Source organism: Carcharodon carcharias, chromosome 13 (assembly GCF_017639515.1).
Source record: "Carcharodon carcharias isolate sCarCar2 chromosome 13, sCarCar2.pri, whole genome shotgun sequence".
NCBI lineage: Eukaryota > Metazoa > Chordata > Chondrichthyes > Lamniformes > Lamnidae > Carcharodon > Carcharodon carcharias.
Window position 1 is genome coordinate 118,162,461 of NC_054479.1, and position 23,504 is coordinate 118,185,964.

Here is a 23,504-nt window from a genome sequence, read left to right on the forward strand (position 1 = left end):
TGTTTGGAACTAATGGATTTAAGTGGCCAAGGATAACAAGTCTTGATGTAAATGTCACTTTGCGTCCAGAGTATGTCGTTATTAGGCTGGGTTGGATTTGTGTGTCTTCATGGAAAGCCTAACATTGCTAATCAGTGGTTTGTACCTTTTGCAAGTACAAACTCACATAGATTGACTGACAGATGGATGGTGGATGAATTTGGGATCTGTCAAGAGTTCAAATTGACAAATATGAGAAGCAAAAAATGTTGTTCTTACCAAGCATGGTAAAAGCATAGAATGAATGCTACTTGTCACATTTATATGTTCCCAAGTAGCATTTGGGATGTCAGTCATGCGGTCTGCTTTGTCATGGATGGTGTCAAGCTTCTTGGTGGTGTTGGAGTTGCACTCATCCAGACAAGTGGGGAGTATTCCATCACACTTGTGCCTTGTAGATGGTGGACGGCTTTGGGGAGTCAAGAGATGAGTTACTAGCCACAGAATTCTCAACCTCTGTCCTACTCTTGTAGCAGCAGTATTTATATGGCTAGTCCAGTTAAATTTTTGGTCAATGGTAACCTCAAGGATGTTGATAGTGGAGGATTCAACGATGGTAATGCCATTGAATGTAAGGGGAAATGGTTAGATTCTTGCTGGAGATGGTCATTGCTTGGCACTTGTGTGATGCAAATGTTACTTGCCACTTATCAGCCCAAGCCTAAGTGTTGTCCACGTCTAGCTGCATATGGACGGGGGATTGCTTCAGTATCTGAGGAATTGTGACTAGTGCTGCACATTGTACAATCATTGGCGAATATCCCCATTCCTGCTCTTATGACAGAGGGAAGGTCATTGATGAAGTAGCTAAAGATGGACTACTGTCCTGGGACTGAGATGATTGACCTCCAACAACCACAACCATCTTCCTTTGTGCTAAGTACGACTCCAACCAGTGGAGGGTTTTCCCCTGATTCCCGCTGACTTCAGATTTGCTAGGGCCCTCTGATGCCACACGCAGTCAAATGTGGCCTTGATGTCAAGTCACTTCCATATCACCTCAGCTCTTTTGTCTATGTTTAGACCAAGGCAGTAGTGAGGTCAGAAGCTGAGTGGCCATGGCAGGACCCAAACTGAGTGTCAGTGAGCAGGTTATTGCTGTATAAGCACTGCTTGTTAGCACTGTCAATGATGCCTTCCATCATTTTGCCGTTGATCGAGAGTAGACTGATAGAGCGGTAATTGGCTCAGTTGGAATGGTCATGCTTTTTGTGGACTGGACATACCTGGGCAATCTTCCACATTGCCTGGTAGATGCCAGTGTTGTAGCTGCGCTGGAACAGTTTCATTAGGGGCATGGCTAGTTCTTAAGCACAGTTCTTCACTGCTATTGCTGGAATGTTGTCAGCGCCCCTAGCTGTGAATGTGATAATGGCTTATGAAAGGTTTTATCTCATGAATATACTGGAAGTTATTTTCTCTCATGAATATTCAGGGAGTTAATCAGGAAAATTAAGAATTTTTGCATACAGATGACAAAACTTTAATGTACAGTTCAAATTAAACGATTCCCCTTATTATAGGTACTAGAGTACAAGTTAAAGTTTGTTACATACCTGTCCGTTGTAACTTTGCAGTATCATAATATAGGCCCAAGTCTGAGCCCAGTGGTAGCATTTTTGCTTCTAACTGAGAGGGTCAAGACCCACACCAAGTTGGAGACAAGGACATAATCTATGTTGGCACATCAGTGCAGTATTGAGGGAATGCTGCACTGTTTCAGATGAAATATTAAATCAAGACACCATCTATGCTCTTAAGTGGATATAAAAGATCCCACTGCACTATTCAAAGAAGAACAAGGGAATTCTCCTTGTGCCCTGGCAAACATTCTTTCCTTAAACAACACCATCAAAACTAAAAATAATCTCTTTGCTGTTTATGAGACTTTGTTTTTTGCAAATTGACTTGTGTTTTCTAGATTTTAACAGTGAGTACATTTCAAAAGTAGACTGTGAAAGGCACTGCATAATTGCAAGTTCTTTTTCTGTTTTTCTTTAGAACGTGCAATGCCAGAAACATGGTATGTTTATGAGGTACAATAATACGTCCAAACTTGATCATGCCAATACATCCCTAGCTGGCTTTTGATCCTCTGCCATCTGTAAACTTTAGCTCACCCAAGGGGTTTCCCTTCCCATCGGCTGAAGAGTCGGTAGGGAATCCCTGCTGAAATTGCCTGCCCCACAGCCATTTAACGCTCCAACGAGCATTAATTGGCTGAAGGCAGGAATTCTGCCCCTCACTCGGGAGACAGTTCTACCTCAGAGAGCTGATGGCCAATCAGGTTGGCCAGTAGCTCTCTAGTCTCTGTAGTGCCAGAAGCTGCAGTGGATAAGACTGGGACTGCAAGCAGTCACAGAATCACAGAATCACACAGTGCAGAAGAAGCCCTTCTGCCCGATGAGTCTGCACCAACACGTGACAAACACCTGACCTACCACCTAATCCCATTTACCAGCACTTGGCCCATAGACTTGAATGTTATGACGTGCCAGGTACTTTTTAAAGGATATGAGGCAAACCGCCTCCACCACCCTCCGAGGCAGCACATTCCAGACCATCACCACCCTCTGGGTAAAAAAGTTTTTCCTCACACTCCCCCTAAACCTCCTGCCCCTCAACTTGAACTTATGTCCCCTCATGACTGACCCTTCAACTAAGGGGAACAGCTGTTCCCTATCCACCCTGTCCATGCCTCTCATAATCTTGCATACCTCGATCAGGTCACACCTCAGTCTTCTCTGCTCCAACAAAAACAACCCAAGTCTATCCAACCTCTCTTCATAACTTAAATGTTTCATCCCAGGCAACATCCTGGTGAATCTCCTCTGTACCCCCTCCAGTGCAATCACATCCTTCCTATAATGTGGTGACCAAAACTGCACACAGTACTCCAGCTGTGGCCTCACCAAGGCTGTATACAATTCCAACATGATCTCCCTACTTTTGTAATCTATGCCTTAATTGTTAAAGGCAAGTGTCTCATATGCCTTTTTCACCACTCCACTAACATGCAATTCCGCCTTCAGAGATCTTTGGACACACACACCTAGCTCCCTTTGTTCCTCAGAACTTCCTAGTGTCATGCTGTTCATTGAATACTTCTTTGTCAAATTACTCCTTCCAAAGTGTATCACCTCACATTTTTCAGGGTTAAATTCCAACTGCCACTTATCTGCCCATTTGTCCTATCTATATCTTCCTGTAGCCCAAGACACTCAACTGTCAACCACCTGGCCAATCTTTATGTCATCCGCAAACTTACTAATCCTACCCCACACATAGTCATCTATGTCATTTATATAAATGATGAATAATAGGGAACCCAGCACAGATCCCTGTGGTATGCCACTGGACACTGGCTTCCAGTCACTAAAGCATCCTTCTGTCATCACCCTCTGCCTCCTACAACTAAGCCAGTTTTGAATCCACCTGATCAAATTACCCTGTATCCCATGTGCCTTTGCCTTCTTTATAAGTCTCCCATGTGGGACCTTGTCAAAGGCTTTACTGAAATCCATATAAACTACATCAACTGCACTACCCTCTTCTACACATCTGGTCACCTCCTCAAAAAATTCAATCAAATTTGTTAGGCATGACCTCCCTCTGACAAAGCCATGCTGACTATCCCTGATCAAACCTTGCCTCTCCAAATGGAGATAGATTCTCTCCTTCAGAATTTTCTCCAATAGTTTCCCTACCACTGACATGAGACTCACTGGTCTGTAGTTCCCTGGCTTATCTCTACAACCCTTCTTAAATAGCGGAACCTCATTAGCTGTTCTCCAGTCCTCTGGCACCTCCCCCGTGGCCAGAGAGGAATTAAAAATTTGGGTCAGTGCCCCTGCGATCTCCTCCCTTGCCTCCCTCAGCAGTCCGAGACATAAATCATCCGGACCTGGAGATTTGTCCACTTTTAAGTCTGCCAACACCTCCAATACCTTGTCACTCCCTATATCAATTTGCTCACGAACCTAGCAGTCTCTCTTCCTGAGTTTGATACTTTCATCCTCACTCTTTTGGGTGAAGACGGATGTGAAGTACTCATTCAACTAGTCCCCAGAGCCTAAGTCCCAGGTGTCCAGGAGCAGGTACATTTTGGGGGTCTTAGGGCAGAGAGGCTGCATGAGGCCTGGGGGCATGGACAGAGGGGGTTTGGAGTCAGTGGAGAGGCTGGGGGTGGGGAGGGAGGACCTGAGGTGACTAGATCTAATTGGGGTGGGGGGATTGTGTGGCGCCTGATGTTAAAAGGGGGCTGCTGATGGAACTGCAGTCCCCTTCCCACCCGAGGCCTGACCCTGCACCTGAAAATTGAGGCTGGGTGGGAAACAGCCCTTAAGTGTTAAATAATTGGCCACTTAAGGGCCCTAATTGGAGCACGGGTGGGCAAGCTGGCCTAGTCCTCGCCTGTCTCAGCATAAAATTGCAGAGAGGCCAGGGCGGCTGGAACCCAGCAGGAAGCCCATCCGAGAAATGTTGTGTTCATCCCCCCCCCACCGACCCATGAACCCACCAGCTGAGGAAACATAAAATTCTGCCCAGTGTTTATTTGTGCCAGAACACTAGGGGAGCACAAATGCAGTGTCAGAATGTCAACTGCTGCATTAAAACAAAGTTGGCTTGACACAGTCTTTCAATACTAAACAGCCCTTAACCGATTGCAAGTTCTTGTATCCAAATTACCTATCATTTACCAAATCCCTCTTTGAAATATGCTTCTGATGATTCAGTGAATGAAGAAATATAATCAGGAAATTTCAGTAACTGAGATTCCCAACTTCCAATGAACTCAGTTTATGGAGAATTGATTGTAATATTTTTGTTAAAAAGCAATAAAAATGTTTTTTGAATAAAATACTTAAGAAATTTATTATCTTGTGCAGAATTCAAAATGTCCCTGGTATTAAGAGTCTGACTATTATCCAACTGAACTACTTTGACTGTGAGGGTTCCCTGCACAAAGTCTTAACAGTTTAGGATAAAAGTAGCATTTAAAAAACTCATCTACTTTGCTTATTTTTGTGGTCTGATTTATCGTGGATTGTGCTAAGTTAATCGGTGGGATGTTTGATCCCTCTGCAGACGCCACTCTGATGTTAAAAAATTCCATCCTGCCACCGATGCCGATGTGATCCCACATTCTGAAACACCCTCCCGGGTCCACTCTACCTCTACTTTTTCTCCTTAAAATCCACCTCTTCAACCAAGTTAGAAGTCTGGAATTAAATGAAACCATTGTTGATTGTTGTAAAAGCCCATCTGGTTCACTAATGCCCTTTAGGGAAGGAAATCTGCCATCCTTACCTGGTCTGGCCTACAGCAATGTGGTTGACTCTTAAGTGCCCTCTGAACTAGGGTAACTAGGGATGGGTAATAAATACTGGCCTGGCAGCCGCACCCACATCCCATGAACTAATAAAAAAATAGGAATGCAGTGAGGGATTTTAGTTTTTTTGAACACTGGGGGCTGCACCTTCCGGTCGGGGGGCGGAGCCTGCCCGCCAACGCGTAAAATGATATGTCATTTAGATTTTCAGTTCAGCAACTTAAGGCCTTTGAAAAACTAATTAAGCCAATTAATGGACCTGTCCGTCCAACCTTAAGATTGGCAGGCAGGCCGGGAGCCCAGGCAAGCTTCTGAAAAAACATGAAACCTCATCCACAGGTGGGATGAGGTTTCATGAGGGATTTTAAAATTTCAGAATATTTTAAAATAAAAGTTATGGACATGTCCCAACTCATGTGACAGTGTCACATGAGGGGACATGTCGGTAAAATTCTTTCTATTTTTTAAACTGCTTTTCACATTTGAGCCGATCTCCCTGAGGCAGCACTTTGCCTCAGGGAGATCTGTGTGCTCTTTCGCACGCATGCGCGAAAGAGCACACTCCCGGTTCAGGGAATTCACCCCCCCCGCCCCCCCCACCCATCTGCACAGGGAGCGCACAGCGCTTCTGAACGAATGTCACGCTGGGCAGGCCTTAATTGGCCCGCCCACATAAAATGGCGGCACGCCCCCAACTGGGGATGCTGATCAGGAACCTGCCCAGCCATGCCTGCTCCCGCAGGGGGGAAAATGTTGCCCTAGGTTTCTGTGCTTTAGAAACCTCAGGGGAACAGGGTCCTGTGGCTCAGAAGCAGTTGGAAAAGTGAAAATTGGATTTAACAGAATTGGTAGTGGTGACCTTGTGATTTTACTCACTGGGAGAATCCTGTTGTCTGGCAGGACAGTGATAGGATCCGTCTAGCAATACTGAGGAGAGCAAGATAAAAAGAGTAAATATAAAGCTTTTAATTTCCAGAGTGTCAGCCTATGAGTTGAGGGCAGGACAGGACTTCCAGCAGGATTCACAGCAAACAGTCTATTTTACTGCAAACAAAGTCAGTTTGAAAGTTATTTTCTCAGCAAATGGAGTCTGCTTAAACAGCGCCCTACAGCAAACATTCTGTAGCGTCTATTTGGAAAGAGTATCTGAACTGCAGTAAATAGATCTCATGACTGAAACTACAGCAACATTTCTCAATAAAAGCAGAGTGATGTGACTTCTCCAGCAAAATGCAGTGAGTAAAGGATATTTATATATACATTATATGCATAAAATCAATCCCCATCATTTAATTACAGCAATGCAGTTTCCAGGCTTGATTAATAGGGCAATTACCCAATCATCTTCATTCTTTCCAGGAATAACAATGTCACTATATGCAGCTGTTATTTCCCATGTCACTTTTTGTTATGTGGATTTTTGATGCTTTAAAGGTGTGATACCTCTAAGCCACACTCTTAGCACTGATGCCTTTGAAAATTTGACCTGACAAAACATTTGCCAGATCCAAGTAATTGTACTGATAAAGCACAAGTCCAAGTAGTAGCATATTTAAAACAAAAATAAAAATACCTGGAAAAACTCAGCAGGTCTGGCAGCATCTGCAGATTTTTACTTTTGTTTTGGATTTCTAGGATCTGCAGCTTATTGCTTTTATTATAGTAGCATATTTACCCAAGTTCTTTAGTCCAGGTAAGCCATATAGAACAGACTCACCTATGCTAATTCACCTGGTTAGGAACTATCGCAAATTCGAATTGTGCAAATTGATAATTAGATTAAGGTTTGGGAAACATACAAGAACAACTTGCATTCATATGGCTCCTTTAATATACCAAATCTCCCCAAGGAGTTTCACAGGTATGTAATAAACAAAAATTGACACTTGCCAAAGAAGGAGATCTTAGGACAAGTGACCAAAAACTTGCTTGAAGGGGTAGGCTTTGAGAACCATATTAAAGAAGTGAAAGGCAGAGAAGCAGATGGATTAGAGCCTTAACAGCTAAAGGCATGGATGCCAATGTGTGGGCAAAGGAAGTTGAAAATGCACAGGAGGTCAGAATTAGAGGAATGCTGAGGGTTACAGAGATACGGAGGGGTGAGGCCATGAAGGGCTTGGCCACAAGGATGAGAACTTTATTGGTGAACTAAGCCAAGGTAGGTCAGCAAGCACAGGTGTGGTGAGTTAGAAATTTTGTATAAGTTCAAGTCGATGAATGGTCAAAGATGGAATCCAAACACACACACTTGAACTCAGATCCGACACAATTGTTAGAGTACGGAAGGGGATAGTTTTCCATGACACACAGGATGACTGAGAGTGGCATGTTTGCAGGTGGTTCAACAATTAATTATTCTAAATTCTGTTTCAGCTGGCAGTTCATGGTAACTTATTCCATCAAATTATTGTCAGTTATTTTTCTCAGATAAAAGCAGTGCTGCCAGTAGTTTGTTGCTTTCCTTAAGTGACTTATGTGACAAGATTTCCATAACAATCACAGCTTTTGCACAAAAATAGATCAACTGCATCTAAATATATATCTACATATGCATATATAGAGAATTTTAAATAATTTTGCCTCTGGAGAATTTAAAATTGCTTTCATTTATATGGCTGTTAAAAATTCTAATAAGTCTTGACAGCTTTGTAAGGATAATTGCACGTCATTCCCCATAATTACATTTCCTCATTAGTTCAGCAGAATATCTATTTTCCTATTCAGCCTTTATGTTCAATCAGCTTCCAAAGACATTCTATTACTGCAGCATTAAAAATATTCACTCTCCGCAGCTGTTGGTGTGTCAACTTTGAATTAAAATGCTGCAGCCTCAGTTTTGAAGCATACAGTACATTGAATTCTTTTTAATTATAGTTTTCAGATTTGACTAATTTTCTGATGAGAGCTCTTCCACTTCCATTAACATTCCCCTTGCCACTCTCATCAATGTGCATTTTTCCACATTAAATGATTTCTCTTGACAGCTTGGTATCACCAGAAAGCTTCGCACCTTTGTTACCATCTCCACTTCAATTTCTGTACATGGCGAACAGTATTAACAGTATTCCCCTGTTTGTCTATTTCTAATTCCACATGCATTCAGTCCTATATATAATACCCTTGCTTTGTTTCAGGAAATTTTTAAACGTTTCAGAGGCATTTCCTTCCTTAATCCCTTGACTTCCAACTTTGAGGACCCGTCTTTTATGTAGTATTCTGTCAAAGACACTGTCAAAATCTAAATTATATAACAAAAATTCCCTATATTTGGGAAGCCCAAGACTGGACATGTGCTGACTTTTGGATTTTCCAGATTTTGGGTCCGTGTTGGGGGAAGTGGAGGAAATAAGATAATAATTAATTAAAATTTAAACCTGGGTCAATTTCCCTACCCCAGGGAATGGATGAGGGATGGACCAGGCCAGCTTCCCTGCTGTTAATCCTGACATGGAGCAAATAAGGCCGGACCCAAAATGCAGTGGATCAGTGCATCGCAACCCTAATGTAACAGACAGCAATGCCTGATGGGGATTGTAGTTTCCAGAGCGGGACCCGGTTTTTGGATCATTCTGGATTTTGGGGCGCCAGACAAGGGACCCGGTACCTGTACTAGAAATACAAAGTGGGTCTGTCAGCATCTATAAAGAAGAAATATTCAATCAAGTTAACTAAGCATGATTCGCCCTTAACAAATCCATGCTGGCTGTCTTTTATCCACATTTATCCAGTGACTGTTAATTTTGTCCCAGATTATTGTTTCTAACAGCTTACCCACCGCTGAGGTTAAACTGACTGGCCTGTAGTTGCTGAGTTTATCCTTACGCCCGTTTTTGAACAAGGATGTAACATTTGCAATTTTCCAGTTCTCTGGCACCTCACCTGTACCTGAGGGGGAGTGGAAGGTTATGGCCAGTACCTCTGCAATTTCCACGTTTTGTTACAATTATAAGGCTTATAAGATTGTTATGTTTTAGGACTCTGTCTTTAATTTAAGGTAAAATGAAGGAAGTCATGTGATCTGTTCTGAAATCTGCCTGACAATAGGCCGGGGTGATGGGGCTGTTAAAGATTAAAGCAAGACCCAGATTGTTTTACTGGAAAAGTGTAAGATCTTCACTCTAGGAGATAAATGCAGCAGCATTCTGTGTTTACGTTGATCAGACCAGCACCTCATCTTCTGATTAGGCACTTTACAGCCTTCTGGACTTAACATTGAGTTCAACAACTTCAGACCATGAACCCTCTCCTCCATGCTCATCCCCTTTTTTATCCCCTTTCTCAGTATTCATTTTTATTTTTTATCCACTTATTTTTATTTTTATTTATTTTCCTTTTTATTCATTGTTTTATCCCCACCTTGTATCTTATTTTCAATCTCTCCCCCTGCCACCCTCACTTGCTCATGTTGTTCTTTCCAGTGTGCTTACCCTTGTCATGCTATTATCACATTCTACTTTCTGACCTTAATGCCACCATCAGCACCTCCTCTAGCCAATACCACTATCATTAACACCCCTTTATCCTTTTGTCCATGACATCTCTGGCAATCTCTCCTTTGCCTCCAGTTATCACTGGCCTTCTATCCAGCTTCACCTACTCCAAACCCCTTAAACAATATAAATTTTATCACATCTTTACTTCTCTTTAGTTCTGAAGAAGAGTCATATGGACTCGAAACATTAACTGTTCTTTTTCTCCTCACAGATGCTGTTACACCTACTGAACTTTTCCAGCATTTTCTGTTTTTGTTTCTGATTTTCAGCATCCACAGTATTTTGCTTTTATCTTCCTAATGGTGTTCTGAATATAGTGATTTCTTGAGATCCCTCTGCCAAATGAACCGACCAATATCTATGTTTGGCATCCAACTTGGAGAAGAACTTTGCTTCTGTGAATTTGGGATTCAACTATTCGAATGTTGAACTCTTGAATGAGCACTTCTTTAGAGCAAGATTGAGACATCTTGGGTCCGAGCGGATTTGGATCATGTCATCATTTTTCAGAACACATGTGATAGAACTGTACCGTCGGTGCGCTGGTGCACACGATGAATAATGCTGTTACGCTCCTTGTTATCAAATTCATTCTTAAGCTTCTCCTGCTTGTGCACACTGCACTTTCCCGGAGGGTCGATCGATGAAATTGCACTTTCTTTGAGGTGTAGTGTAGCATTACCTCTGAAGCTTCCGATAGCTTTGAATCTGTCTGGGTATATCTGCTGTATGTCATGAATTGACTCAATACATTTTATTCTTGGTCTCTTCTGCTGCACTAGGTGTATTGGTGATCACGTGCATGATCACAATATTGAGTTCCATACAGGCCGACAATCCTGCTATTGGTAAATACTTGTGGTTTCCAGGCAGACTTGTCATAGCTGCATTTAAATGTGAATGTACCTTTTTTTTTATTCATTCATGGGATGAGGGCATCGCTGGCTAGGCCAGCATTTATTGCCGATTCCTAATTATTCTTGAGAATGTGGTGGCAAGCTGCCTTCTTCCATGTGGTATAGGTTCTGGGCATGGAGCCAAATGTAGGGACAGCAGATTTCCTTCCATAAAGGGAAGTAGTGAACCAGATAGGTTTTTACAACAATCAACAACGGTTTCATGGTCATTAGACTTTTAATTCCAGAATCTTATTGAATTAAAATTCCATCATCTGCCATGGTGGGATTTGAACCTGGGTCCCCAGTGCATTACCCTGGATCCCTGGATTACTAGTCCAGTGACAATGCCACTACACACTCTGCCACCACCTCCCTTTGCATAAGCGGGTGACCTATTAAACCCCGTTAGTTTGGCCATCGTAGGTTGTAACATTGACTTCCAACGAACCAGATACATATCCTTCAAGAATCTGATTGGTAAGATTTTTGCACTCGCTCCTGTGTCGACTTTGGCTGTGAGCATGTGTTTGCTGTTTTTCTTTGAGCACATGATGCTGATAGTAGAAAAAGCCTTTAACTGTTTGATCCATCTACACATTGTGACACATTCACATTGTGGAAAGCCTGTTTGCTTTCCAGTTGAAGATTTTTCCACTCTGAATCTTCACCCTGGTCTGTTTTGCTGCTAACCTTGTATATGGACTTGAGCTTAAGTGGGTCTCTGGTGCACTTCCGGTTGTTGCTGCCAGTATGCTGCACATGCTTTTTGTTTGGTTGTATCTTACTGTAATCTTTGGTTGCACTTCCAGAACCAGATTTCCTACATAGATGAGCCCAATGTCTTTTGGCACCGCATATCTTCCAAAGATCTTGGAATGCAGGACAGCTTCGTGGTGAGTGCAATAAACTGCACATTGCACGTGGCTTTCTTTCTTCCTGTGTCCTGGCTACTTTGCCAATACTGGTAGCTGCACCTAATGCTTGCAGGTGTTGTTGTCCAGCCATGATGGCTTCATGTTTTCTGCCATCTTTTAGCAGTTTGTCAACATTGTGACCTCTCTTTTTCTCCAAAAGGCCTTTTTGGAAGGCATCGATCAGCATCAAAGCTATAACCAGCTCCACAATCCATTCGGACAGCGCAGCTTCCAAAAATAACACAGTTCTTGTTCTTATCACGGCACCTGCTGATGAACTGATCAACTGATTCTTGTGGCTGCTGTCTCTGGGACATCAGCTCCAAACAATGAATTCTGAAGTTCACTTTTACATAAAGCTGATCCTCTAGCATGTCCCATAGCTTAACAGGCTTCTTCTGATCCTCCTCACACAGGCCTGAAGCGTCAACTCTATGCAGCCCCTCATTTCCAATGGCTATCTTTATTTTCACCACTTGTTTATCCAGTTCTGTGATGGATAAATCTAAAAAGCCTTTGTCTGAAAAGCCTAAATTTGGATAGTACATCTATTGCCTTCAAACTCATGCTGCGGAATTTGGTGGTCATCTTCCTGATGTGTAGGGGATTCGTAACCTCTCTACTCAATGGAGAGATTCACTAGTGCAGCTGCTGGGTTTTTTCTCTTCCCTTTTGTTCTGCAGCTGAAGTTCAGGTTTCTTCTGTTTCGATTGCTTTTGTCTTTTGTGTGGGAATGGCACCGGAGGATGTTGCAAAGGACCTGCAGCTTTTCCTGCCCAGTTCAAAACCTACTGCACAGCACAACTCTGAACCGACTTGCTGCTTCCATTAACCATAATACAGTTAGTCCACATATCAGGTATTCAATGTTCTACAAAGCACTGTCTGTAGAGGGACTCTTCCTCCCAGGGTTTCGATGTCCATTCAGCCTCTGTGTTGTGCCAGACCTTGTCTGTGGCTCATCCTGAGATCTTCAAATTCACATCGCTGCCATCATGTTGCATTTCTATGGTTGCTTTATATAAACTTACCAGTCTCTCACACAACTGGTAAACGAGACATAGGCTCGGTTTATTTGAATATTCAGTACAAGATGGCTCAGCAGATAGATCTACTTTATCAATTCAGCAGCTACTACTCACGAGGACAGCACAGCTGCAATTCCCACTGCACACTACATACACGCTACTAGCTGCTGGTTACATGCTGCTCTACATTTTGGCTACTTGTCCTTTTGCATATTCCCTTAAAGTGATATCATAACACCAGTGAGTGAATTGGGCCATTTTCCCAAGAAATGTATGAGACAGATGCGAGCATGTGCTTCAGGATTAATTAAGTTGATGAATATGCTGAGGACATTATTAATGAATGAACAGAAATAAAAATAACACTGGAGTTATTTTCACCTTCGCTACCTGGGCAGTACTCTAGCTTAGTGAATTATCTATTTGTTTCTTCAGTTGTTCAACTGTTTAGGTGATCACAGTTGCTTTGACTGGGGATGGGGCTATGATTAACAAATCTTTGAGGTTTAAGCAAGACTATTGGTGGAGCAGCCCAAAAATTTTAGGAAATTTAGCACAATGTCAGCATAACTCTAATATGCCATCATTTTCTGGGACTTTTGCAATGCAAAATGATTCTAATGGTGCAGGACTCAAAGAAATTCTAGGTTGATCATATACATTTTTATTGCAGTTATTTGTAACACTTAGCTCTGTCTAGCAGCAAAATTTTTGCTATCAGCTGAGAACCTTAGCATTAGAATCTAAACAAAGCTGCATTCATTATATTAAGCCGCTTCAATCTCAGAGTGTTTCTTTTATCTTCTTTGATCTTTTACAGGCTTTTTCTCGCCCTGGAAGAGTTCAAAACAAGTAAGTGCTGCCTTTGGTTCCAACAAATGTACTGATGCTGCTTTTAAATCGATCAAGTTTTAATTGTTGAATAAAGGAGAAAGTTGCTAGTATTCTTTAGAATGTACTTTTCCAGAAAGAAAATAATGTGTTCTTTTGAATGTTCAGTAATTCTAATTACAATAAACCTTGTTCTCATTCATGCAATGAATTTTACGAAATCTTAACAGTGCAGATCCTGTGTTATGTATTTGCTAATTTTCCATGGACACCATGGGGCAGAATTTTACTGCCCTGTTTCGGCGGGGACAGGGCCACAAAATGTGGCAGGCCATAATAAATCCCATTGATGACAGCGGGAACATAAAATCCTGCTGTTGTAAAATTCTACCCCATATGTGCACAGAAAAGTTGCTCTTACTGGTGCATTTTATTTATAGAATGACATGGGACCTAGTGCTTTAGTTTCACTGTCTATAAAGAGCTCATGTAGCATCAGCTTCAAATGCAATTCATTCAGGAAAAATATGTTTGAAGCGTTTTCTGAAGATTTGACTCCATCCTAAATACCCTTATTAAAATATTTACCAATTTTTTTAATGATAAGTCATCTAGTTGAATAGCAGAGCAGGCTCAAGGGGCCTATTTCCTATTTACTAATGATAAAGAAATTAATGATTGTTTCAAATAGCTTTTAGATCCAATTGTGTAGTGCTTGCTGGTGCCAAGAGTCTGCCTGCAGCCCATTCAAATCTGAAAATTATGCCATTGCCACAATTTCACAATACTGAGTGTACAGTTAAGGATGCAAAGTGATTGTCAAAATTACATGGGAGGCAGAAAGGTGTGTTGCATTATTTCTACCTCAGTAACATTAGTAATTTTGTTTGATGCACATAAGTATACAAAGTAAAATAAAATGTAATTATGAAAGAAAGGTAGAAATATATGGTAAATGCTGGAAATGAAGAACAGGTTGATTAGTAAAAGAGGGTATTCTTGATTTTGAACACCTTTATCAAATCTCCCCTTAATCTCTGCTGCTGTAAGGAGAACAACTCCAGCTTCTCTATACATAACTTCTCTAATGACATAACTGAAGTCAACCTGGTACTATTCAATTAAATCTGTTCTGCAGCCCCTTCCAAGGCCTTGAGATCCTTCCTAAAGTGTGCTACCCAGAAATGAACAGAGTATTCCAGCTGAGATCAAAGCAGTGTTTCACAAAGGTTCAGCATTACTTCCTTGTATTCCTCCATTATTAGAGCCGAGGATTTTTTTTTCTTTATTCTTGGAAGGTGGGCATCACTGGCAAAGCCAGAATTTGTTGCCCATCCCTTGAACTCCCTTCCTAATAGCACTGTGGGTGTACCTACACCACATGGACTGCAGTGGTTCAAGAAGGCAGCTTACCATCAGCTTCTCAAGGGCAACTAGGAATGTGCAATAAATGCCAGCCCAGCCAGCAAAGCCCACATCCCGTGAATGAATAAAAAAATACTGAGCAGCTTGCTAGGCCATTTCAGAGGGCACGTAAGAGTCAACCACATTGCTGTGGGTCTGGTGTCACAGGTAGGCCAGAGTGGGAAAGGACAGCAGATTTCCTTCCCTAAAGGATAGTAATGATGGGATTTATGACAATTGACAATTGTTGTCATGGTCACCATTACTGAGACTAGCTTTATATTTAGAATTATTAATTGAATTTAAATTCCACTGGCTGCCGTGGTAGGATTTGAACCTATACCCCCAGAGCATTAGCCAGGGCTTCTGGATTGCTGGCTCGGTGATATTACCATATGTCACCATCTCCCCCAATCCAGATAAGATATTTAAAGGGCTCAGACTTGGTACCTATTGGTTACAGTTTATCCTAATTAGGATACAATAATATAGTATTATTGATCAATATTAGCAGTTTACATTCCTGAATAGTTGTCACCTCTTCAGTCACTGGACAGAGCAGAGTGTGTCATCTTGTTCTTTAACTAGATAGGTGTTAGGCTCCACCCACACAAGCCACTTGTCATCTTCTTGTCTTCTATTTCTATATCTGACTGTCCAAAATCCCAACTCTTTATTCTCCAAAGTGCCAGTCCTCTGACTCAATAGGGAAGGTTTTAACACATTCAAAACCCATCCACTTACACAGAGTTAAAATTGACCTCATGGTTTAATTGTTTCTGTTAACGCCAGCTAAACTCTGGTTTTCTGCTTAACCAGCATCCTTGTACATAGGCACTTTCTGACCCTACCAACATCTTTCAGAGGTATCCTGCTTTTCTGCATTGTTTGGTGTGGCCCAGCAGTCACCCATTGTTACCACCATCAGCTTAATTAAGTGCTCTTTTACAGATATTACAATTACTGATATGGCTCAAAGACACTCCCAGGTTTCTCTGCTCCTGCACCTCCTTTAAAATTGTTTTATTTCATTCATATTGCTTCACCTCATTCAAAATATGTCACTTCACACTTCTTTGCATTAAGTTTTATCTGCTATGTGTCTGTCCATTTTACCAGTTTGTCGATGTCCTCCTGGGGTTGGATTTTACCGATGCAGTGTTCCCCGCAGCCCCCCAATTAAAAGTCAGTTGGGAGCCCACCCATGAAAAAGCTAGCTGTTCTGTAGACATTTATGCTCAGCAGGGTACTAACTGGCTCAGAGCAAGACTTCCGATCAGATTGGCTGGCAGCTCTGTGGTCCCAGCAACGACAGCTTTGAACAGCGGTCACGGATGGGACTACAGCCAGCCCCCGAAGAAGAGGAAGTTAAGGAGGCCGGACTGAAGATAAGTTCAGGTATCGGCGCCGAGAGGGGTGAGGGGGTTTGGGGGGCCGGGTTTGAGAGGCTGGTGAGAGGGTAGAGGAGGAGGGTATGACCTTGGGGCTATTGCCTGCAATGGGCACAGGGGACCTCCAAATGATGTTTGCTCCCCACCCCCCATGCCTGACACCAACCCAGTGAAAGTTGCTAGCCTACCCATTTGGCACAGGGTTGGGATGAAGCACTTAAGTGGGCATTAATTGGCCTCAATAGTCCCAAGGGCTGATGCCTCAATCATGCCCCCAAAAAATTTCAGGTCAGTAGTGGGCGGGATGGCGGCAGGCAAATCACATGGTGCAATTTACAAGCCCTACCCTCCTTCAAACACGCCAGCAGAGGTCCATAAATTTAGCCTCTGATGCCTGTTGCTATCCTCATTTTTTGCTACATTTGCAAGTTTCATATCAACTGCAAACTTTGAAATTCTCCCCAAGTCTAGGTCGTTAATCTAGATCAAAATGAGTAGTGGTCCTAATACTGACTCCTGGGAATCACCACTATACACTTCCCTTCAGACTGAAAAATACCCTTTCACAACTATCTGCTTTCTACCTCTGAGCCAATTTTGTATTCATGCTGCCCATGTCCCTTTAATCCCAAGGACTTTAATTTTGTTAACAAGTCCATTATGTAGCATTTTGATGCAAACACCACTTAAAAGTCCATTTACACATCAACTGAACTATCCTCATCGAACCTCTCTGTTAATTCATCAAAGAACTTGGTCAAGTTTGTCACATAAGATGTGTCTTTAATAAATTTGTGCTGATTTTCATTTATTAACACATACTTTTCCAAATACCAATTAATTATAGGAACATAGGGCTAGGAGTAGGCCATTTTCCCTGGCACTTGAATCGCTGTTATGACCCAGCAGTTGGTAAAGCTGAGTTATTTAAAAAATCTCAGAGGGAAACTTTAAACAACTGTCATAACCTATATTTTAAGTGGTATGTTTGAGATGCAGCTCTAAATTCAGGAATCAGACCACCAGTTCCCGAGAGGTTTTTATATTAAACTAAATGAAATACTTTATTGAGTTACAACACATTAAACACATACACATGGCTACAAATTACTACTGTCATAACTTTTAACAAATTCCCAGGCTAATCTCCATTAAGGCAACAGCAACCCATAGACTTTACCAGACACCAGGCAAAGCCTTTTAACCTTACAAATTCAAAATGAGGTTCCTCTTACTTTGGTTCCTGTGAAGACAGTTGTAGGCTTACAGCTACTTTGATCTTACATTATCTGTTATACCCAAAGCAGCTCATTGAATGTAAATTCTCATTGTATTACCAGCCCCTTTGAACTCCACCTCTTCTAACAATAAAACCCCTTTCAAAGTACCAATTTTATTAGTAATATAAATATATTGCTTGGTCTCTGCTAGCTAGGTGCCAGATTTCGCCCCCACTTCTTGAATGCTCTGTTCAACAAAATGCAAATGTACCTCTACCTCTCTTACATCTCAAAACTAGTAAACATCAAATCACCCAGACTAGCTGGCTTTAATCCAATTAAGACACACCCACAGACTAAACCTTTATTTTAAAATAAATGTATTTTCCAATAACAATATATACATTAATAGTTTCATGACAATCGCTACCATTCAGTGAAATCATGGCTGATCTGCAACCTAACTTCATAAAACTATCTTTTCTCACTATCTCTTAACACCTTTGATTAACAAAAACCCATTAATCTCAGATTTGAAATTAACAATTGACCTTGCATCAATGCCATTTGCCGAAGAGAGCTCCAAACTTCTACCACCCTTTATGTGTAGAAGTGTTTTCCAATTGCATTCCTGATAGGTCCTGCTCTAATTTCTAGACTATGCTTCCTAGTCTTATACTTTCCAACCAGCAGAAATAATTTCTCTCTATCTACTCTATTTGTTCCCTTTAATATCTTGGAAACTTCAATCAAATCATCCCTTAATCTTTTAAATTCCAGGGAATGCAGCCTAGTTTGTGTAATCTCTCCTAGTAATTTAACCTTTGGAGTCCAGATATTGTTCTAGTAAATCTGCACTGCACTTCCTCCAAGGCGAATATATTCTTCCTAAGGTGTGGTGCCCAGAACTGCTCATATGCTACAGATCTCTTTTGTTACCCTGGATTATTGTCTCTAAAAGTTTCGCCAATGGCATTAGGCTGACTGACCTGTAGTTGCTGGGTTTTATCTCTTCTTTTTTTCAAACAGGCCCGTGACATTTACAATCCTCCAGTCCCCTGGCACCACCCCATATCCAAGGAGGATTGGAGGACTGTGGCGGAGCCTCCACAATTTCCACTCTTACTACCCTCAGCAACATAAGGATGCATTCCATCCAAACTGGGTAACTGTTCTACTTTAAGGACCATCAGCATTTTAAGTACATCCTTTTTACCTATTTTTATCCTTTCATATATCACTACTGCCTCCTCCTTTCCAGCTGCTTTGGCAGCATCCTCTGCTGTAGTACAGACAAATGCAAAGTGCTTATTTAGTATCTCACTCATTTCCTCTGCCTCCACTAGAAGGTCTCCTATTCTCAGTATTTATATTTTTATAAACTACAATTTGACAGTTTTTACAAAACACTAGATTCAGAAACTTCCTGTTCAGTGCTATGTGAGGTGGGCATCCTGTCAAAAATTTGCACCTATTTTGCAAATTTGCTCATTTAGAATGCAAGTTTACCCGATTGTTCTAAAGTGCTGGCTTGTCCTTACTTCTGTTTGAACTGAATTTACCTGTACAATTTAGGATTATTCACCAGTACTAGCACAGGGTCCCTTCACTGATCCCTCAGGAAAAAACACAGAATTCAAACATCACCAGAAAGCATCAGAAATTTCAGCTAGATGATTTGATTTTCAACTGGGAGCCAGCAAGAGAGGAAGTTTCATTCACTTAAGATGAAGCTTCAGAGAGTCGCCAGTGAAAATGGGGAACTTGGTCAACTAAGATAAGTTCAGCCTGTGAATAATGAAAGAGGGATCTTTGTCTAGTGGGAAGCCTGTAAATGTGCTGAGTAAGGGAGCGGTAGGTAAGTGTGGCCAAGAGAGAAAAATAAATATAGCCAATGAGGAGGAAAGGTCAGAAGGAGATAGATAAATGTGTCCAGCTCCAAGTGAGATGGGCAGTGAATTTACTCAGTAGGAAAACATATGTTATGGGATCTCACCACCAACCTTTTCTTTGCTAGTACTGATTGTCAAGTCTGTTCTTTTGAAACAGAATATAAATTTGGAAAAGCCTAAGGCACTTGTGTCTTGGACTTTTCCTGGTTTATCCTATAATTTTCTATTAAAATGCACTCATAAGGTAGAGAATTAGAGAGAGTGAGGGAGAGTTGAAACAGCATGATGGGGCTAAGTTCAGATGCAGAAGTTCAACATACAGGAGGAAGAGAGAGAAAAGTTTAGAAGATAGAGAAATTTGGATGCAAAGATAAGTCAGAAAAATTGGCAGTGAAAGAAATAGAATGAAGTTTAGATACACAGTGAGAGAGAGGATCAGTCAAATGCACAGTAAGTATTATATATGAGAAAACAACAGTGAACATGAGCTAGAGATTGATTTTGCTCATTTATTTCTCGTGAGTGAATTACCAACATGGATATGTTTACAAAGCATAAAATAAAATAATTTTCTTCCATAGCTTCAGGATTTTGCCCTAGCCTCTTATGGCACCTGTTAAAGCACATTAAAGCTTACCTGGTCTTCCAGATTGCAGATGGACTGAATTTGCAAACACCAGCACTACTATTCAGCTGGATAAACCAAAACTGACTGTAAAGGCTAGTTTTGATCCCACCAGAGAGGATGAAGAAGGGAATATTTGCATTTATTTGCATTAAAAGGTTAGGACTGCCTAAACTGTTAGCATAGTGACAACAATGCAAATCTGTGATTTTTTTAGTGACATGGTTATCTTGGAAGATTTATATTAATGCTATAATCATCTATACAGTCATTCCCCTGTTACATATCCAGATAATAAATTTGGTTATATTAGTTATTTTTACTTTATAAAAACAGAAATTTCTGATCACACTGCCTCTTCAAATTAATTCAAATTTGTTACACTGTGTTAAAGTAAAGCATCAAAACCCCAATTTTACATTTGCACTGGTACCAACTTCTTATGGCATTGATAGTGCTGAAATAGTGTTTAATGCAGACACAAAAAAATTGGTTACAAGAAGGATATTATGTTTAATGCTTTGAGGAGGACAGAGCTTTTATACTGAATGTCAATTGTCACTCCTGGTGCTATTAATTATACATATTAAACATTTTTAAAATTGTATAATTGATGACCCCAGGAGTAACAATTAATGTTTCTACTAACTATGTAAATAAGAAAACACAGCACCAAAGAATTTAAAAAGGAAAAGCAAGTCCTGGTCAAAACACAAAACCTTTAGGGAATGGTCACTCAACTGCCAATGCTCTTGATTTTTTTCCCCCCAGTGCTGTTAAATAAAATGGCAGTTACATGCGGCAGTGTGCCTGAAACCACATTATCTGGGAATTTAAATATTTAAAAGACGGCACTGACTAATATTGCCCATACTGATATGAAATTGTAATTTTTTACCATCACACAGAGACAGGCTTTTTTCAGTCAGTGAGCGTAGGGCCTGGTATTGCATATAACTTGTAGCCCAGCCACATTATTTTCAATTCTATTTCCTCAAGATTTTCTAATATGTTGTATTGGAAATTTCCAACCTATTAAAATAGTTGTACAGTGAGAAGACCACGTAAGATCTCTATAGATTGTTAGCTTGTTGAATATCTTGCATATAATTATTCTACAGTATAACAGTTACAAAAAATGCATTTTGGTGTGCTACATACTCGATTATAACTTAAATTTACAATGCGTTTAGCAAGGCATTTCATTGTATTCAATCATAAAGAGAAAATATTTAATTAAAAACAAAAACTGAATTATCTGGAAAAACTCAGCAGGTCTGGCAGCATCGGCGGAGAAGAAAAGAGTTGACGTTTCGAGTCCTCATGACCCTTCAACAGAACTGAGTGAATCTTAGGAAAGGGGTGAAATATAAACTGGTTTAAGGTTGGTGGGGGGGAGAGAAGTGGTGGGGGGGTGGTGTGGTTATAGGGACAAGCAAGCAGTGATAGGAGCTGATAATCAAAAGATGTCACAGACAAAAGAACAAAAGAACACAGAGGCATTGATGGTGGTGATATTATCTAAACAAATGTGCTAATTAAGAATGGATGGTAGGGCACTCAAGGTACAACTCTAGTGGGGGTGGAGTGGAAAGGCTTGCAGGGCATAAAAAATTTAAAAATAATGGAAATAGGTGGGAAAAGAAAAATCTATATAAATTATTGGAAAAAACAAAAGGAAGAGGGGAAGAAACAAAAAGGGGTGGGGATGGAGGAGGGAGTTCAAGATCTAAAGTTGTTGAATTCAATATTCAGTCCGGGAGGCTGTAAAGTGCCTAGTCGGAAGATGAGGTGCTGTTCCTCCAGTTTGCGTTGGGCTTCACTGGAACAATGCAGCAAGCCAAGGACAGACATGTGGGCAAGAGAGCAGGGTGGAATGTTAAAATGGCAAGCGACAGGGAGGTTTGGGTCATTCTTGAGGACAGACCGCTGGTGTTCTGCAAAGTGGTCGCCCAGTTTCCGTTTGGTCTCTCCAATGTAGAGGAGACCGCATTGGGAGCAACGAATGCAGTAGACTAAGTTGGGGGAAATGCAAGTGAAATGCTGCTTCACTTGAAAGGAGTGTTTGGGCCCTTGGACGGTGAGGAGAGAGGAAGTGAAGGGGCAGGTGTTGCATCTTTTGCGTGGGCATGGGGAGGTGCCGTAGGTGGGGGTTGAGGAGTAGGGGGTGATGGAGGAGTGGACCAGGGTGTCCCGGAGGGAACGATCCCTATGGAATGCCGCCGGGGGGGTGAAGGGAAGATGTGTTTGGTGGTGGCATCATGCTGGAGTTGGCGGAAATGGCAGCGGATGATCCTTTGAATGCGGAGGCTGGTGGGGTGATAAGTGAGGACAAGGGGGATGCTATCATGTTTCTGGGAGGGAGGAGAAGGTGTGAGGGCGGATGCACGGGAGATGGGCCGGACACAGTTGGGGGCCCTGTCAACGACCGTGGGTGGAAAACCTCGGTAAAGGAAGAAGGAGGACATGTCAGACGAACAGTTTTTGAAGGTAGCATCATCAGAACAGATGTGACGGAGATGGAGGAACTGAGAGAATGGAATGGAGTCCTTACAGGAAGCGGGGTGTGAGGAGCTGTAGTCAAGGTAGCTGTGGGAGTCAGTAGGCTTGTAATGGACATTGGTGGACAGTCTATCACCAGAGATTGAGACAGAGAGGTCAAGAAAGGGCAGGGAAGTGTCAGAGATGGACAATGTGAAAATGATGGAGGGGTGGAGATTGGAAGCAAAATTAATAAATTTTCCAAGTCCCGACAAGAGCATGAAGCAGCACCGAAGTAATCATCGATGTACTGGAGAAAGAGTTGTGGAAGGGTGCCGGAGTAGGACTGGAACAAGGAATCTCCGACAAAATGTCGCTTGCCATTTTAACACTCCACCCTGCTCTTGCCCACATGTCTGTTCTTGGCTTGCTGCATTGTTCCAGAGAAGCCCAACGCAAAGTGGAGGAACAGCACCTCATCTTCCGACTAGGCACTTTACAGCCTTCCGGACTGAATATTGAATTCAACAACTTTAGATCTTGAACCAGCTCCTCCATCCCCACCCCCTTTCTGTTTCTTTCCCCTTCCTTTTGTTTTTTCCAATAATTTATATAGATTTTTCTTTTCCCACCTATTTCTATTTTTTTTAAATCTTTTATGCCCTGCTAGCCTTTCCACCCCACCCCCACTAGAGCTGTACCTTGTGTGCCTACCATCCATTCTTAATTACACATTCATTTAGATAATATCACCACCATCAACGCCTCTTTGTTCTTTTGTTCTTTAGTCTGTGACATCTTTTGATTATCTGCTCCTATTACTGCTTGCTTGTCCCTACAACCAGACCACCACCACCACTTCCCACCCCCCCCCTCAACATTAAACCAGCTTATATTTCACCCCTTTCCTAAGATTCACTCAGTTCTGTTGAAGGGTCATGAGGACTCGAAGCGT

The 23,504-nt window shown here is 41.7% G+C and overlaps 1 protein-coding gene across 1 annotated transcript in view; it reads left to right on the top strand.

Moving 5' to 3' along the window:
- Nucleotides 1-23,504, top strand: part of magi2a (membrane associated guanylate kinase, WW and PDZ domain containing 2a) — a 961,431-nt gene that overhangs the window by 819,809 nt on the left and 118,118 nt on the right. The window contains exon 13 of the mRNA XM_041202174.1: nucleotides 13,526-13,557. Within this exon, the coding sequence (XP_041058108.1) occupies nucleotides 13,526-13,557 (32 nt within the window). The remainder of the gene's footprint in view (nucleotides 1-13,525; nucleotides 13,558-23,504) is intronic.